The sequence below is a fragment of the Culex pipiens genome, chromosome 2 (genome assembly GCF_016801865.2).
Source record: "Culex pipiens pallens isolate TS chromosome 2, TS_CPP_V2, whole genome shotgun sequence".
NCBI classification, from domain to species: Eukaryota; Metazoa; Arthropoda; class Insecta; order Diptera; family Culicidae; genus Culex; species Culex pipiens.
In genome coordinates, this window is record NC_068938.1 from 161932249 (window position 1) to 161951110 (window position 18862).

At 37.1% G+C, this 18862-nt stretch overlaps 1 protein-coding gene across 6 annotated transcripts in view; it reads left to right on the forward strand.

The window, feature by feature from the left end:
- Positions 1–17912, forward strand: part of LOC128093195 (sprouty-related, EVH1 domain-containing protein 2-like) — a 31456-nt gene extending 13544 nt beyond the window's left edge. For 2 of the 6 annotated variants that reach the window (XM_052709172.1, XM_052709175.1), the window contains exons 2-11: positions 303–483; positions 548–716; positions 7613–7683; positions 7787–7850; positions 7920–8071; positions 8223–8422; positions 14367–14567; positions 14630–14722; positions 14782–14862; positions 14925–17912. In XM_052709172.1, coding sequence (XP_052565132.1) covers positions 303–483; positions 548–716; positions 7613–7683; positions 7787–7850; positions 7920–8071; positions 8223–8422; positions 14367–14567; positions 14630–14722; positions 14782–14815 — 1165 coding nt within the window. In that variant the 3' untranslated portion in view covers positions 14816–14862; positions 14925–17912. Of the gene's footprint in view, positions 1–302; positions 484–547; positions 717–7612; positions 7684–7786; positions 8072–8222; positions 8423–14366; positions 14568–14629; positions 14723–14781; positions 14870–14924 lie in introns of all 6 variants that reach the window. The other 4 variants (XR_008212315.1, XR_008212316.1, XM_052709174.1 and 1 more) reach the window with 4 other exon arrangements.
- Positions 17913–18862: the final 950 nt, after the last annotated feature.

Here is an 18862-nt window from a genome sequence, read left to right on the forward strand (position 1 = left end):
GCACTACAGACTGTCCAGGGGAAACAGACTGGCCGATGCAAAATAAATAGGCACTGGCAACGTATGTTTTGCGCTTGCAACACTGCCAGTTTTGATGGGCGTAAAGGGCGGTTGGTGTCCAGCGCGTTTGGATCTGTCAAACATTGGTCAAACTGTTTCCTAGACAAACTGTAGTTAGCACACAAGGATCGATATGGTGCTGCAAGTGTTAATTTCATGATTTTCCAAACGAGCTCAGCCAATACCAAGTTTAAACGTCTGAAACTATTTTTGCTAACCCCACTCCATATTCTTTCTTGCAGTGATTATTTAGTTAGAGTTCGTGCACAAGTAATGGCCAGAGATGAAAGTACCGAAGGTTGGTTACCACTGCAAGGCGGTGGACTCGCGAACGTCTCCATACGCAAACGCGTCCGGCTGCCACCGGCCACCGGTGGCGGTCACGAATACATCATCTACGGACAAAGAATTTCTGACCAAACGGTAAGACGACAGCGTGGAACGCATTTAGAGATGTTAACTAACAATCGGCTTTCCCCCCTTTCAGGTTATCCTAAGTTGTGTTATCAATCGAGATCTGCAGTACTTCAAAGTCATGCCCACGTTTCATCACTGGCGTGCCGGCAAGCAGCGGAATGGGCTCACCTTCCAGACTGCGGCCGATGCGAGAGCTTTCGACAAGGGAATCATCCGTGCCTACGATGACCTCATTGATGGTGAGTAACGAACGCTGTGTTGGAACCTGGCAAACCCCTTTTTAACTAGTCTCTTAAAAACCATGAATGAATAATTACTTACTTGCCCTATGATGAGTATGCTTCTCAGATAGTAACAAAAAAAAAAAAAAATCAACCTTTCATCTACTAGATATGCGATTAGCTACTGTTTGTGTTCTTTTCTTTTTCTCTTTTATTTGAACATCGCTTCTGATTGCCTGATCGAATTTATCAAAAATCCCCATGTTGATCAAATGCAACAATTGTTCGAAATTGTTTCAAATGTGTGCAAATAAAACAATAATGAAATAAAAATCAACTTGGGAATGTCATGGTAAGTTTTGCATTGTAATCGATGGTTTTGATTGAACATGTCTAAATAGCGTGTCCCAAAAAAACACGAAGTCGAGGAAATCAATGTGCTCAGTTCTCAAATGATAGATAATCATGTAAGAAACAACTCTCTCATACATGAAAACTTTCGGTAAAATCGTTTACCACGTTCCGTGGGCATTTTTTTGAAAAAAAGTCAGTTTTTTCGACAATTTCACAAAATCTGCTTAGAAAAAATGCAAAATTTTAAAATTTCAAATAGCCTATGCCATAAAATGATGGTCTGTGGTCCAATAAACGAGTTAATGTATCGATTTGGCCTTTTAAAACCTTGTTTTCACTTTCCCGGTAGCTTTTATGTCGAAAAATACGAGTTTTTGTTTTACTTTTTTTCAATCTTTTCCCTCGGTATTGAACCCCAAAAATTCCTTATCTGTAAAAATACATGCATCTTCTAGGAAATTTTCCGACGAAGATTTTCGTCTAAGCAACTTTGAAGTTTCATCGACTCTGAGCTGAGAAATTCCAGTTTTTGTGAAGAAAGAATATTGAATTTTTGAAAATGTTTAAATTAATCATCATTGGCATACATATTTTTAAACATAATAAGCTAATCCTCTAATACTTAAGCCACCTTGTGTTGTTTTCTCATGGCACACTACGTGCTAAATCAATGAATTACTTTTAGTAAATAACTCATGTTTTGAGCATTTTGCATTTTAACCAATCGATGCACCTAGGGGAAATTCTCGTATGTTTGGCAGGTTAAGCACTCGCTCCTAACTCCATCCAATTTGCTGATTTTCACTATTTAAACAACTAATTTTGCAAAACTTTTGATAGAATCTTGCTTGCTCACTTCTTATTAAGCTATTTATCACTCGATTTCAGTTGAAAACGCTTTTAATCAGCTTTAATTGAATGACAAAGTTCTGACATGCCAACATTAGAGGCACGCTGGAATTAGATGCTGTTCCCCTATGCTGTGTTTCCAGAGATACAAATAAACAAATAACAAATATAAGGTTCGATTGTACGCATTTTCGTGATCTGAACCACAACGTAACGTTTACGCTGCCTTCTTATAAATCCTGTTGATAAATCCGATGTTCAGGAAAATTAAAAAAAAAAATAACACTAAGTATTTAGAATTTATTCTAAAGGGATCCATCCTTTGTTCACGTAGACATTTTTGTTAATCTCAGCCTCCTCCCCTCCTCGTGGTCAATTGTTTATAAAAAAAAAACTTGTTTGTATGGAGCGTGGACAGTTGCCATCCCCGTACAATCGATATTTATATTTCGATGCCTCTGTGCTCTCTTGTACTAAGCTTGCTGGTTTTCCTATCTAGGGGAAATAAACCCATTTTAAGCCTAATAAGCGGTCTTGTTTGAATAATGTTGGATAATCTGGAGTGTTCCTTGAAATTCAGTAAAACCAAGTACACCAACGAGTAAAGCAACTTTTTGTGAACATTTCTGTTTATTTTCACTTTTATTAAAAGTTATGCTATTCCTTTTACAAGCATTTTAAAAAAATATTTCAAAAACGCATTCTAATCAGTCGTGTGCATTGGGCCACGCCCATTTTTCTATTTTCAGCTTAGTTCTTTTTTTCTTCCAACGTTCGTTTGGGTCTGCTTCGTGCTGCCAAAATTGATGAAATTTAGAGCGAACACTCACGAAAAGTAGCATTTATAGAGAAAGTTTCCTGGCAACACCACAAGCGCTGCTGGTGGTGTTGGTGGCCACCCTTTGTTCTTTATTTGCCTTTGCCTCTCGCTCGGTTTTCTTCAGGCTTCGCTTGGAATGGGTCATCAAGATTGAAACGTCAAAAGACTTGGCGCGTTTGTTTTTTTGATGGCGCTTGCTAATTTTTTACATGTTTCGGGATTATTTTTCAAGTGAGTGACTAAGTAACGGTCAAAAGAACATGTTGCCGGTAGTTGGAAGCAATTTTATATCTTAAGCGCTTTGAAATCGTTAGCGCAAGTTAAGGGATATTGATGGCGACTTTCGTTAAGCAGTTAACCTCTGATCTTGCGTGTGGATGTGTGTGCCACCAAAATGATGAGAAATGGTCTCGCAAAATAGAAATTATGATCAAAAGTGCATTAAATTTGATCTTTTTGGCCAGTAAGTGGCATAAATTTGCGTGCTTACTCGAGGCGGTGCTGTTGCTGGTAAGTTTACAGCCTAAATAGTATTTTTGGAGCTTTAATCGAGCATCAAACTCTCCATATGACGAAGATAGGTGTTTGATTAGAAAGGGTATATTTCCCCTAGTTAGCATAAGAGAGCACAGAGGAATCGATTTGTTATTTGTTTATTTGTATCCCTGGAAACACAGCATACGTGCATCGATTGGTTAAAATGCAAAATGCTCAAAACATGAGTTATTTACTAAAAGTAATTCATTGATTTAGCACGTAGTGTGCCATGAGAAAACAACACCAGGTGGCTTAAGTATTAGAGGATTAGCTTATTATGTTTAAAAATAAATGTGATATAGCCTCACTTCAGATAAGGCTTAAGTTTCCCTTAATATTGTATGCCAATGATGATTAATTTCAACATTTTCAAAAATTCAATATTCTTTCTTCACAAAAACTGGAATATCTCAGCTCAGAGTCGATGAAACTTCAAAGTTGCTTAGACGAAAATCTTCGTCGGAAAATTTCCTAGAAGATGCATGTATTTTTACAGATAAGGAATTTTTTTTGTTCAATACCGAGGGAAAAGATTGAAAAAAAGTAAAGCAAAAACTCGTATTTTTCGACATAAAAGCTACCGGGAAAGTGAAAACAAGGTTTTAAAAGGCCAAATCGATACATTAACTCGTTTATTGGACCACAGACCATCATTTTATGGCATAGGCTATTTGAAATTTTAAAATTTTCCATTTTTTCTAAGCAGATTTTGTGAAATTGTCGAAAAAACTAACTTTTTTCAAAAAAATGCCCAGGGAACGTGGTAAACGATTTTTCCGAAAGTTTTCATGTATGAGAGAGTTGTTTCTAACATGATTATCTATCATTTGAGAACTGAGCACATTGATTTCCTCGACTTCGTGTTTTTTTGGGACACGCTAATGTCTAAACGTTTTGCTTCATTTTTATATTTTGTAATTGTTATGTTGGATGTGGTTACTTGGTTGGTGTAAGGGACACGTTCACAATGGTTTAACTATGTAAATTGTTAGCGAAATTGATTATATAAAAGAACAAAACTTGCAAAACTTTTTTGCAAATTAAATTCATGTTAAAAATCTGGCCTATACGCCTCCGATGGCCTATACGCCTCGTGGCGCGGTGGTTAGCGGCTTCGGCTGCCGATCCCTAAGTTGCTATTGGGCGCGAGTTCGATTCCCGCCTTATCCTCCTGGCCTTCTATCGGATGGGGAAGTAAAACGTCGGTCCATTTTCTTAAAAGAGGTTTTGGGTGACTCACCACACTTTTCTGTCGACCCTGCTATTTTCAGGGCCTTTATTTGGACATTCTCTTGCTATTTCACTAGTAAAAGTAATACTTTTTTAAACAAAAACTGCATTTCAAGACTAATTCATCCAGAGCACCAAAACACTGCCTCCAAATTGCCTGTTCCATGATTGTGGGATGTTATTGTGTCTCCCACAATTGTGGAACACCTGAATTTAACTAGTATTTTCACAAAAAAGTTATCAGACCATTCATACAACATTACTAAGCATAAGTTTTATTGGTTTCAGAGTGCAAAGTCATTATTATGTGAAAAATATGTACTCCTGGAGAGAAAAAAAAGTTTGTTTACATTTCAAGAAAAAAGTGTTCCGAATTTGTGGATTTCAAGGGTCAATGTTTTTCTTTGAAAACTTGATATAAAACGTAAAAATGTACAGCCGGTCTATACATCAATCGAAAGATCGCATGAAAAGCTTTCACATGAAGGTGAAAGCAAATCATTATGTTCAATTATCGATTTTGTATGATTTTTTGAACATTGGCCGATCTGTAAACTGTTCCGAATATGAGGGATGACTGTACTGATTTTTAGAAAGTATCGAAAAAAAAACAATTAGTTTGTTCTTGAAAACTTTAAAAAGCTGATATTTTGCGAAAACCTAACACTTAACTTTTAACTGGGACAAATTAACTTTAGTATTAATCAGCTTGTTTTTCTTTTGCTTTGGGCAAAGTCCAAAATTACCGATTTTAGTCATAAGTTTTAAATTCTGGATATTCTGCAATGGAACTTTTTTTCATTTCGCCTTCGAATACTTGATCGAGAATTTATGAGATATATATATATTTTTTAAATAGGCTGAGGTTTGCAAAGCTATGCATTTTCAGTCGCAAGCAGGGATGGAATAATCGCTAAAAAATCTTTTTCGCTTGCAATTTTTCTTCACCCGCCAAAGAGAGTGGAGGCGAAACACGCAAAAGAAAATCACTCCCGAACATTTCGAAAAAAAAAATAATTAGTAAAAGATTTTTTGTGATTCTCATTGTTGTTTCGTTTTGTTTCCAAACATTGTTGATCTACGAACAGTGACAGGTAATTTTTGGACGTGTGACGTTACACTTGCAAGTGTAGTAGAGAAATCGATGTACCGCCGAATAACCCCGGTGATGATTTTTTCAGTTTCGCAATTTTTCGTGCGCGAGCGAGGAGAGCCAACTTCTCTTCTGATTTTTTCTCTTGATGAGCATCAAATACATTTCTTTTGGTGAAGATTCTTCCATTGCTTGTCGCAAGTGAAGTAGATACTTTTATTGTTCAAAATACTTAAATGAAAAGGTCCTCTTTCTGCAAAATCAGCAAAGATATTTTCCTGGTTTGATTTCTGTTAGTGCTGGATGGTTACTTGGGATGTTTTTGAGAAAAAATGCCGTTGTGAGGCAAAATTTGTGTAGTAAAGCACAATTCACAGTGCAGGAGAATGCTGTTGATTCACGATGTTTATCTTACAAAATAAGCAAAAGCAGAGATTTTCACAAAATCAGCAAAAACCTCAATCAGAACAGCGGATTTTTCTGCTAAAACCAGCAATAATTCTATTGACAGTTCTTTTCAACGAGCTACTGGAAAAACCAAAAGTTAACAACAACAAAAACACTGATTTGTCAATAGCATGCCAAATGCAGCTTTTCTCTCGACCCTACTATTTTTAGGATCTTTATTTGGACATTCTCTTGCTATTTCACTAGTAAAAGTAGTACCTTTATAAAAAAAACTGCATTTCAAGAATATTTTATTCCGAGCAGCAAAAAACTGCCTCCAAATTGCCTGTTTCATAATTGTGGTTTGTTATCGTGCCTCCCACAATTGTGGAACACCTGAATTTAACTGATATTTTCACAAAAAAAGTTATCAGACCATGTATAAAACATCACTAAGCTTGAGTATCACTGGTTGCAGTGTGTGAATTCATTATATTGTTACAAATATGTACTCCTGGAGAGATCCAAAGTTTGTTTACATCCGTAAGAAAAAAGTGTTCCAAATTTGTGGATTTCAAGGGTCAAAGTTTTTCTTCAAAAACTTGATATAAAAGTTAAAATTTGCAGTTGTTCGATACAGCATTCGAATGATCGCAAGAAAAACTCTCAAATGAAGGTAAAAGCGAATCATTAAGTTGAATATTCGATTTGCTATGATTTTTTGAACATTGGCCGATCTGTAAACTGTTCCGAATATGAGGGATGACTGTACCTAGGATATATTCTTCATCGAATGCAACACGATAGATCGAAGTTACTGTACTGTTATTTGTTACATTTTGGTGAAGCTGTTGTATTTCCATGTACGTAACGAATTTCTACCCCACGAACTGGAAGACTAACTAATTCCACCGATTGGTTCGCGTTCAAAGTTCTAATTTCACCAAATGCCATCAAAATTAAGCTGTGACACGGATGACGTGAGTGGTTACAGCATACTGCCGCGAGCGCGCTAGAGCCGGTGCCGCTCGTTTGGTGTTCTAATAGCGTTAAGTGGGCACCGGCTAGACCAACCCCAAGCACTATGGTACACATGTCCTTATGCTACTGACCTGTACAGTGTTCACATAATAGCTGCTGGAAGAGATGTCCTTAGAGGACGTAGCATTGAAATTTGAGATTTCATGTTGGTTGGTTGATGGACAACCCCCCACTCATGGTACAACCGGGACCATATCCCGGTTCCGCATGTGTGAGGCAACGTTGGCTGAGCCCACTTTCACAATACCCGGTAGACACCACGCCGTCGTAACTTGGAATGTCCAGTCGCGTGCAGGGTGGTGACATAATACGTGCTGAGCCTTGGGCCAAGTCAATGAATGAAATTCACCTGGGGGCGGGCTGGTTTCGCGTGTTCTCCCATCATATTGCCCGAGTGTGTGAGTTTGTGTATGTGTGTCTGTCGTATCCTTTGTCGTGTGTGACGCTTTACGTTTGTGTTTCTTTATTCTTTCGTTTCGTTCCGTTCCAATATCGTCTTTTAAACTCGATGGTTCTACGACGGCTATCGGAGAATGTAAATCCTATTAACGGTATGCATTTCTAATTTTCTTTCAACCCCCCGTCGCGAAAAACAATACTTAGGCATGGATGATTACACGACGCACAACAAATACAACGATGTGGATAAAGTTGGCGAGGACGACGTGTTCATGGTGAGTAACGGTCACCGTTGGACGACAAACGCCGACCAGCACCGGTCCCGAACGGATCACTCAAACTAAACTTGCTTTTGCTTGAACTTTTTTTTTCGTACAGACATTGGATCTACCGGTGGAACCTTCTGAGTCGCGATCAAATTCTGAGGGCAGCGGAAGTCATCGTAAGTTGACCTCAAACTCTGATATCTTGTACCTCAGTTGTATTAATTATCTCTCTCTTTTCCTTGCAGAAAGCGTCGATAAACAATCACAGCAGCAGCAATCCAGTATTACATACATATCGGGCGAAAAACCGTCACCTCTGCTGAAGCCTGGTGATGATAAAATTAATGTCACTCCAATAGTACCTGGTGACAACTACTCGTACGTTCAGATAACTGATGTGAGTATCTTCATCACCACCGGGAGAAAGTTCCTCTGTTTTGATGTGCCGTTTTCTCTCTTATCTTCCCCATTTGCATGCCAACACAAAAACCCCGACCACAATCGACCAAAAAATCTCAAAAACCAAAAAAAAAAAACCCCCCAAGCAGCCGTGCGACATCAAGTTGAAGTATAACTTTTATAACTTGAAGGTGCACGAGTACAACTATCCGGTCGTCGACGAACCCGTGACATCGATCATCCACCATCCCGGCCGGCGGGACTCGACGTCCAGCCTGAAGAAGCGGAACGCGCTCGACGCGCCGGCGATGAAGGACGCGACACTCATCAAGACACGGTTGCGCTGCAGGTGAGTTCTGTGACATGACGTGGATTTCTACACCTGAGTGGGATGAATTTTAGTTAGACAGTTCGGTTAATTGGATATGATGTTGATGATGTCATATCTCATCCTTGTTCAGGATGGGTCATCTTTGTGCAATGGGGATGATACAAAAAAAAATGTAATAAAAAACGGTACTCAACCCTTTTTTAGGTGGTTGGAGCTTTCCTCACATTCATGAACTGAATACACTACACAGTAGTGTGGTCCAAATCCGGGCTTTTTCTGAGCGACTCCCTGAAATCAAAGATTGACCCATCACTAGGCTAAATTCCAAATTTGAGCTCATTCTGACCAAGGGAACCCCTCCCTCTAATCGCTTGAAGTTTGTATGGAAAAATCGTCAAAATGTATGGAAAAAAGCAACTCTGGAGTTTTTTTAAAAGGTCCAATAAACCAAATTTTTAGTTTTTGCTTTTTGGGTATTTTTTAATACCCTTGACTTAAGGCGGTTTCAAAAACACCCAGAAGGCAAAAAGTGGAAATTTGATTTATTGGACCTTTAAAAAAAACTCCAGAACTGTTTCAGTTTTTTACCACAGTGGAGGGCGCAATAGTCGTCCAATCTTTATCAATTCCCGAAGACACCATACTTTTAGGATTTTTTTAGCTGAAAAGTTTTTAGCTTCCGAAAATTACAATTTTTGCGCAGACGGCTGTAAGGGAAACGGCTGTAAGGAGAAACACTTTATTTTTAATGCACGTGAGTGCTCGCTTGACTGCTTGCCTGCCTGGCAGTGCGTCTGGTTAGGTTGCCCATTTAAGCCGGCCGCGCAAAAATTGTCCTTTTCGGAAGCTAATAACTTTTCAGCAAAAAATCCTAAAAATATGGCGTCTTCGGAAAAAGTTGTTCTAAATATAATGAAGGTCCTACATCTGAGAATTGATAAAGATTGGACGACTATTGCGCCCTCCACAGGTAAAAAACTGAAACAGTTGCTTTTCTCCATACATTTTGACGAATTTTTCTCATACAAACTTCAAGCGATTAGAGGGAGGGGTTTCCGTGGTCAGAATCAGTTCAAATTTGGAATTTAGCCTAGTGATGGGTCAATCTTTGATTTCAGGGGGTAGCCCAGAAAAAGCTCGGATTTGGACCACCCTACTACACAGCCTCAAAAAAGTGTATAAATAATACTTATGATCGCATGATGTATCTGGACATCATCAAAATATTTGAGATCCGGCCTCAAAAAAGTTTATTGAAAACACTTAAGTGCTTATAACTTTTGATAGGGTTGTCAGATTTTCAATCTTTTGGACTCTTTGGAAAGGTCTCTTGATTACCCATTAGCCTGCCCCATTTTGAGGTCATGTCGAGGAATTTCAGGTGCTCTCTTCTTAAATGATAGATTATGATGTTAGGAACAATGTTTTCTTAGACAAGAAAAAGTAATAAAATACTTTCTCGTTCCCCCTCTTCGATTTACTGAAAAAATCACTTTTTTGAACAAATTTTCTAAAATCGCTTGGAATCAATACAAAAACTGTTTCGATCAGGTGTCCATAGATTAAGATGTACTATCAATATTCGACCAAAATTTAAGTTTTTTTTTTTTTTCGTTCCGCTTTGATTGATATTTTACTCACAGAACTCTTTATGTTTAATGTTTTTTTTTACGTTCTGATTATGTTAAGCAATTCGGAAATCGCATATTTTTATTTGGGGGGGTCTTAATGGATTACATACATGTAAATCGCCAAAAATGTCCGAGGTTGGTTTGAGCACGCATTTAGACTTTTTTTAAAAAACCTTTTTGCAGCGCATTAAAATATACATTTCCATCTATTAACAAACAAAATATGAAGACATTTGGATGTACCATTGCCGAGATATAGATATTTTAAGTTAGCAGTTTCAAAAAACGGGTGCCACGATATCTCAACACTGCTTTGACCGAATCAGCTCAAAATTTTGGTGAAGACTCGTTAAACCGATCCTGTGTGCATCCTGTGTGCATGACGATGGCTGATTTTCAAAAACTTGATTTAAAAAAAAGATAAAAATATTTTTCTGTTTTTCATATAAAAAATCGTCAGCTTTTGAATTTTGCATTTAAAAAAAAAAAATTCAAATTTTCAAAATCGGGCTTCGTCATGCACACGGGATATGTCTTGGGAGTCTTCACCCAAAATTTCAGCCAATTTGGTCCATCCCATCTCGAGATATCGTGGCACCCGTAAATCAACTCGGTGTTTAGAGAAAAACGTTCACAAAGTTTGACAGTTCCCTTTGCGCATGGCAAAATTGTTAACTTAAATCGTCTTTTACTCAGTTCGGTCATGAAATATCTTCATGAAACTTCCGGGAGTAATTTAAAACCATCTTTTTAGTGAATTTAGTGAATTTTCTGTAATATGAAATTTTGTGATTTTCTACATGTATGTAACCCCTTAAGTTAATATGGATCGTATGAGACGAAAACGGTCAAAATCTTCAGCCAGTCCCGAGATAATCGAGTGTAATTATTTTGATCATTATCCAACCACTGACTATGAGCTCATGAGGTTATTGAAGAATTCAAAAATCGTTAAGGGGCTCAAAACTGGTAAAAACCAAAACGCACCGATTTTACGGGTTAAATCCCATTTTAAATTCAAAGTCAAAGCGCCAGGTCCTGTTGCAACCAATCAAGCTCATATTTGAGATTCGGGCTCAGTACACCTAAGGGATCATGCCCTGAAATGCCTGCAAAATTGACCCGTTTTGTTATATCCTAATCTATAATCACTTAACTAAGATTATTTCTCGGGTTATTTTTCAAAAGGTCCTAAGCGCCATTTGTAAACAAAGCAGCTTTTTGATCAATTTACGCATTATCAAGTTCAAAAATGCTTTGAATTGTTTTAGAAAGTATGATTTGCTTCAGAGAAAAACCCAAATTAGTGTCTGAGGTCGCGATGGCTGTTACGATGTATTACAAAATAACCAGAGATTTATGTTGGTTGGAAGGCTTTGTTACGCTCCATACAAAATGTTTGAAATTTGAATGGAAATTTTGTTACAAGGGGTAGGGGGTCCAAAAATCTTTTTTTTTGCGTTACGTAATAAAAGAACGCTCGTTAAAAAAAAATACTGGTAGTCCCCAAAAAATGTAAGTTTCAATATATCCTATGATTAGTAACTAGTTTAATAATAATAACATACGCAAATTCAAGGAAATAGTTAAAAAAAAACAAATACAATGCAAATACTTAACATAAAACCGAATGGACCTCTCTACATTTTAAATTTGCCAGACCTACTCCGTTAAGTTTACCGTACAGATGTTTCGGTAAATTGAATTGAATTGTGCTTGTGCATCACTTTGAGATTTTTTAGTGCTTCTGAAGTCTCTGGAACGGGACATCGTACTACACTCAACCCCCGGTGGTTGGTCACTTTTTCGTTTGACACTTTTTGCCTACCTCACCTCAATGAGGAAAGCACATATGTGGAACTTTAGGTTCAAAAACGAGGGCAGGACAGGTGCTGCCTCTCGCGGTGGAAAGGTATTGATTATCTCCAAATCGTATAAAACTAGAAAAATAATTCATCTTACATAATGCCAGGTAGTAATTATTGATCAGCACGACTGAGTGTTTCTAGCATATGCGGCGAGTTTAGCTAATTTAGGTAATCTCAAATACTCAAAACTTTAAAATTCGATATCTCTGGATCGAAACATATTCCTTTCTGTCGATAAGTGATTCTTATGTAAAATCGGACGGGGAATACGATGGTGAGGTCAAATCTAAAAAATAAATAGGGCTGTTTTGAGATACGGCCATTTAAAGTTTTCAATTGCGCAATACAGGTAGAAAAAATATTTTAATCTAAATTTTGATCACGGAAATGGATTCTACGTCCAATTTCCTTCAAAATTGAGTCTAAGACCGACCTTCTAAGATTTGTGGTTCCTGAACTATCGCCGTTTGAAACTAGGAGGTTTGCTCAAAAATCGCCAAAAAGTCGATTTTTTGGGAGGGTACAAAAATGGAGGGGGTGGTCCGATTTGGATGAAATTCGGGATTTTTGCATGTTTTGATAGTCTCAACAGCTCTGCCAAATTTGAGCAGAATCGGAGATGGTAATTTTCAAATTTGCATTTTTTCTTGCACACTTCAGGTGGAATGACCCCTATATGTTTTTCTTTTCCTACTTACTTAAAACCAAATTTTAATTTTCTAGTAAGTTTCCTTATATTCAACATTTTTAAAAGTTACTCAAACGACAACATCCCATTTTTCGTTAAATTTTTTGATTATTAATTTTTTACAAAATTTTGGTAACCGTAAACAGATACCGGCTACATGAAATATGCATTGACCCCTCATCCGATCAAAACTGGTATACTGAGAAGCTAGGTCGTGCGAGCTGTCAGTTATTGTCCATGTACATACAAAATTATGGTATGCCAGATATTGAAGTGATATCATGTTAATTTTATCATACTTTTTAATGTTTTTAAAGGGGCTGAATTTTTTAACTATGAACTTATTTATGATCATATTTAAATGTTTTCACAAAGTTGTTGGTTTTCTCCACCATTTCCAACTGATTGATTTTCGCAAAATTGAAACCACATTTAACGCAGATCACGGCCATCAATAATCTGAAACGAATCCAGATCTGATTAACAAATTACAAAAGACTAAACAAAATTAAAATAACTCACAAAACAACGATTTTTTCAAACAATCTCTTTGGCCGATTTAGAATTGTCAAACTGAATAGCTCAAAGCTAACTCGAACCCGGTACACACAAAAAGCTTGACATAAACTAATCTGACAACTTCCAATTTATAAGTATAAAAATTCATTAACAGCTTAATAAAATTTAAAAAAAAACTTTGAAAAAATATATTTTGATTTGAAAATCTGCCATACCATGAGCGTTGAAAGCCTTGAAACGCTGGTGCAATTTTGACAGTTTGAGCTGGTGTGAAAACGGCGACAGAGCTCGCACCACACAGCTGAGAAGATGCCTCAAGTAAACAAAATCGCAGCATGCCATGATTTAAATTTTCATTTTTTCTTCTCGCGCGCCTCGCGTGTCAGCCGTTTGATTTGCAACTTATTTACTTTTCATGCTCCAAAATGCCGGAAAAATCTGTGCAGTTAAAAATTGCATGTTCAATAATCATGCCTCATCATTCTATTCGTTTGGGAACAGGTATTTAGCTAGTGCTGGTAAAATGGCTTGAATTCTGTGACATCGAACAAAAATATGGGAGGTCGTCTTCCTCCCATCCCCCATTCACAACTGCAAAATCTGCCCCTTTCATGTTAAAAAACACAATTTTATCAACCCACCCCCACTCAAGCGCCACTAAAGCTACATAATCTCCACAAATCGATCATGTTTGAAAACACATCTTGAATTACGCAGAATTGGTAAATAAAGCGAAAACAAGGTCTGTCTGTCAATCTGCGAGTGGTATAAGAGATTCTAATTTGAGAGTTGTTTATGTCAAGTAGGCTGTGACTAGCTTGCTTGGACAAATTTACACTATACCAGCGACAGAACTCAACAATCGTCACACTTTTTGGGCTAACAGGATGTATGGAGTTCCAACCATGTGAGGAAAGGCTATAAAATCACTCGAAAAACGAACTTCTTGCTTTGACCTCCTAGACCCACCTTCATGTATACATATCGACTCAGATTCAAATTCTGAGCAAATGTCTGTGTGTGTGGTTGGGTATTGATCAAAATAATTGCACTCGATTATCTCGGAACTGGCTGAACCGTTTTTTTAGTTTGTACCCCGTTGGTTGGTCAAAGTCAAACTAAAAAGTGTATTCCGTCGCATGTGTGCTATCTTGTGACAAGTTTGAGCACACAAGCAACGAATTATCTTAGTTATAGTTGCAAGTGTATGAATGTAAAACAACAACTCGATCCCACTGCTCTCCCCATCCGTCCAGATACTGTCAGGAGTTCTACAATGACGAGTGGAACCACAAGGGTTCGTGTGATTACGCGCCCGACTGCTTCAAGACGGCCATCGAGAACGTGTCCGGGATGCTGTGCGCGCGCTGCATGCTGTACCACTGCATGAAGGACTCGGAGGGCGACACCGCGTCCCATCCCTGCTCCTGCACGGCCGAGTCCGGCTGCACGAAACGGTTCGTGGCTTGCTTTTTAACCGCATAATGGTCAGAATTTAAACTAATTTTCGCTTTCGCAGTTGGATCGGTCTGGCTTTGCTGTCCCTGCTGGTGCCATGTCTCTGGTGCTATCCACCACTTCGCGCCTGCCACTGGATCGGGGTCTCGTGTCGGTAAGTTGAAGGGATGTTGGGTTACGAATTTGAATTAATCGTTGCATTTTTCCCAACAGGCTTTGCGGTGGGAAACACAAACCACAAATTTGACATCCGATCAAGATCATCAACCTAACAAGTATTAATCGGCTCGACTGGTAGTTGGTATGATCCTTGAAAAATCTAGAATTTAACTAAAAAAAATTTCATCTTCTTTTAGATAGCTATTGAGCAGCTCTCCAAGTCCCTTCTGAATAGCAACTAGTAACACGAGGTACTGAAAAAAACAAAAAACAAAACGGAAACATAATGCAGCTTACACAGACGTGCACCATACGGAAAAGCGAAAGAGAGGAAACGGAAACAGCAACAACAACAAACAAAAGATGAAGACAAATCCAACTGTAACACAACAAAACCTACCAAAGTGATAAAGAGCGAAAAAAAACGAAAATGATGTTTAACGTTGAAAAAATAATAAAGAAAAAAAAGTGGGAAAAACCAAATTCAGTTGTGCTACAACTAAACAATAAGTAAAACAAACAAATAAAGGAAAATACACAAAACACAAAAATATCGCTACGCGTAGATGAAATGAACCAGTAAATCAGAGTAAACACATTCGTTGATGTCTAAATCTAGCTGAAACCAAAAAGAAAACTTAAACAAGTCGGACAAGACTTTAGCGGAAATAACAAAAAGTTGTTAGAGGTGGAATGGTGTGCTGGTGGCAGCCACACACGCGCGGCAACAATCGGATAACAATAACGGAACGAACGGAAGAGGAAACGTTAGCAGCCGAGCAACACACACACACAATTTCATAACACACAATCTGTCGAAGTGAAATTGAAGGGTTACGCTAACGGCAGCAGCAGCAACAACAACTAAAAAGTCAAAGAAAACCATAAAATTTATGGTCGAACAGTGCGCGCGAAAATAGACACACACACACAAACTATGGATGCTATTATGGGAAGTCTTGTTTTTCCTGTGTTCCGAGGTATTATTGCTTTAGTTCAAAAATAAACATTAAAGATGGACGGGGAAGAGAGAATATTCATTAATCGGCGTATGAAAGAAATTACTAGCACGTAAGCAAAACCACGTTGTTGGAGATTTTTGAAACTCAGATCTTTTATTTTGCAATCTGTGGGGTGTGGCGCGCGCAGAACAAAAGCGAAAGAAAGAAAGCGAGCGTGTAGAATCAATCGTTCAACTATATGAGAAAATATATATGACTGTTTTGTGTCGTTTCGAGCGCGCAGTTGAAAGATATGCATTAGTTTCACATTTGAAAGTTTGTTTGTTGAAAATATTCGCTAGTTTTTTACTATTTTTCGTTTTATCGATTGCATTATTACTAACGAAGAGAAAAAAAGTGGGTGAAGAAAGTATATATTAGAGATATATAAGCCATAGTTATGTATTCAGATACACAATCATGGATATAACATAAAGAAAACTATATAAAACTGAGCAGGTTGAGGTGACGAAACCTACTTTAAGATGTACTAGTGCATAGAAAATCATAAAATCACATTAAACACATGGCTTCACTCTCCTGCTTCCACTCCCGGATGAAAGTCCCGCTCCAGCTGAGATGGTTCCGGCTGCTGTCGGCAGTTGTTGGTTTGGCGTTCTCTTTCTAATCGTCGGAACCGCCGGACTACCGCGTGCATCCTGAGGATTCTTTCGAACGATCTTTTCAAAATTTAAAACCCTTTTTGGCCGCGACATATTCGGTGCCGGACCGGCCAACCTTGTGCCATATGGATGCGCCCGCTGGTCGGCGGTTCCACACACACAAACCATGCTGCCCTCACGCGCAGGTGAAGAACCGTCTCGTTGGTGGAGGAAACGTGGACAGTGAAGTAGTCTCTCATTCGTAAAACAAAAATCAACAGAGAAATAAGTAACCGTTAAACCGTTATCTTTATCATTGTCACACACACACATCTTTGGCGTTCCTGGTTTGTTTATGTTCATAGGGGCATACCATCTCGAACAAAGAAAAAAAAAACGTGCGGAAGTCGCAAAGGGCTCAGCGGTGACCGTCACAAAAAATCATGATGAACATAAAGAAATCCAAGAAACGTAGATTAAATGAAAAAATATATATATATATTCTACACAGACAACAAAAAAATCTATGTTTTAGCGTAACAGGAAGTCTTACAAGTTATTAAAGACGAATAAAAACATTTACATAAAGAAAAAATACATAACTGCGTAAAAAATACAAATACATTGTGTGAACATAATTCAATACGAGAGAGACACTTTAAGAAAAGAGGTAAACTTGCTACGAAAATAAACTTATGTGTACATTACAAAAGATGAAAAAAACGAAACAAAAATCTGTCCTGTGTAAACCTGATTTCATTTTTAGCTGCTAATAATTTTATTTCATAGTTTTATTGTGTTCATCAGCAAAGAAAAGAAAAAAAGAAAACTTTTATACTGGTGAGACTTTATTGGTCACATGAATCAAAAAGACTCGAAACTAAGTTTGGACACACCCACGCCTCTCATCCTGAGGTTACGATTTCATTGAGAGCGTGCCGTATTTCATCCGTGGTGATGCGTTATTAATATTTATTGAATGTTATTTAGTCCCCGCACCCCTTCATCCGAACGATATCATTTTGCATTAGAACTGAATTAGAAGAAAATATATATTATAAAGATATAAAACAATCTCAAAAGAAAAAAGGAAAAACAGATTAAAATACCATAGTCATTATAGCAAAAAACGAAAAAGAAACACAATATGGTAGGCGAAGTGTAGAGTAACTTTTTCTTGAGCGGATAAACACAACAATACGTTTTTTAATTAATACAAAAAAAAAGAAGTTTTAGGTTCATCTTCTGGTCATTGCGTTAATTTAAACAAGCGTCATTAGAAAAAAAATGACAATTTGTATGCATTTTTTAGCGTCTTTTTTTCGATGAGGCACACAGGATGGTTATAAAGAAGAAAAAAGAAGCAGAAAATTCAAACTCAATGGAGCATTCGACAAAGTGAGCAGAAATCTATGATTTGTATATGTTTAAATATATTTAATATATGATTAATTACGGCGAGATGAATAATGATAATACAGATTAAAATTAAATGAGAGATCAAAGAAATGATATTTGTATAAAGCAAATATTTATAATTCTAATAAATAAAAAAACAGAAAATGAAATTAATAATAATTTACCTTCGGTGTTGTGCTTTTGAAATAAGAAGAGAAAGAAAACAATAGAGCTTTTAAACTTAAATTTAGGATTGCGTACTTTTCAACAATTATCTACAATTTCACCACTGAGCAATTCTCTGATTTTGCGGTCATTCGATTTTTTTATGCAATTTTCCGAACAATATTTTCATTCTTTTTAAATCAAGACTAATATTTCAAAAGGACCAAACACTTAATATTACGCCCTTTTGAAATGTTAGTCTTGATTTAAAAATATAATATAAATTTGAGATATCGCGAGGTGAAAAGAGAACTAATTAGATGACACTGAGAAATCTCATTTTTCACAAAAATTATACTTCAAGAGACTGTGTCTCAACAACCAGCAGTCCAAAAAAAAGTCAAAAAAGGAAAATTGAAGGATTTTTTTCCAGTCCAATCAAAAGTAAAAAAAGGGAAATTGCAGGGTTTTCAAAAATATTTCATTCGAGGGTTGTTTTTCTTTCGTAAACAATTTCTAATTGCAAAAAAACTAAACATTTTTCAAAAAATGTCTCCATTATATGTTCGCAACTTGAAAACGGTGCACTTTATCAAAAAATGTGTAAAGACATTTTCAATTGCAAATTTGATTTTACACCTAAACATGATTCAGATTTTTTTTCTTCCAAAAATCAGTTTTCTTTCAAAAAATTATAACTTTGGTACCAAATTTTGCACCATCCTAAACTCTAGCGCAAAAGATGCATTTCCAGAGTTTTTTTTTTTTTGAAAAGGACCTATAAGCTATTGTCTTTCATATGTTTATAGGATAAAAAAAAACTCCAGATTTTTTTCTTAGTACCATACATGCATCAGCACTAAGAGCTCTTCGTAACGGCTCTCAGCTTCGTCCAGATGGCATTTTCCTGTAAAGTCAAGTTATGCTTGTTGTCAGTGAAAAATATCCTGCCCTGAACATGAATCATAG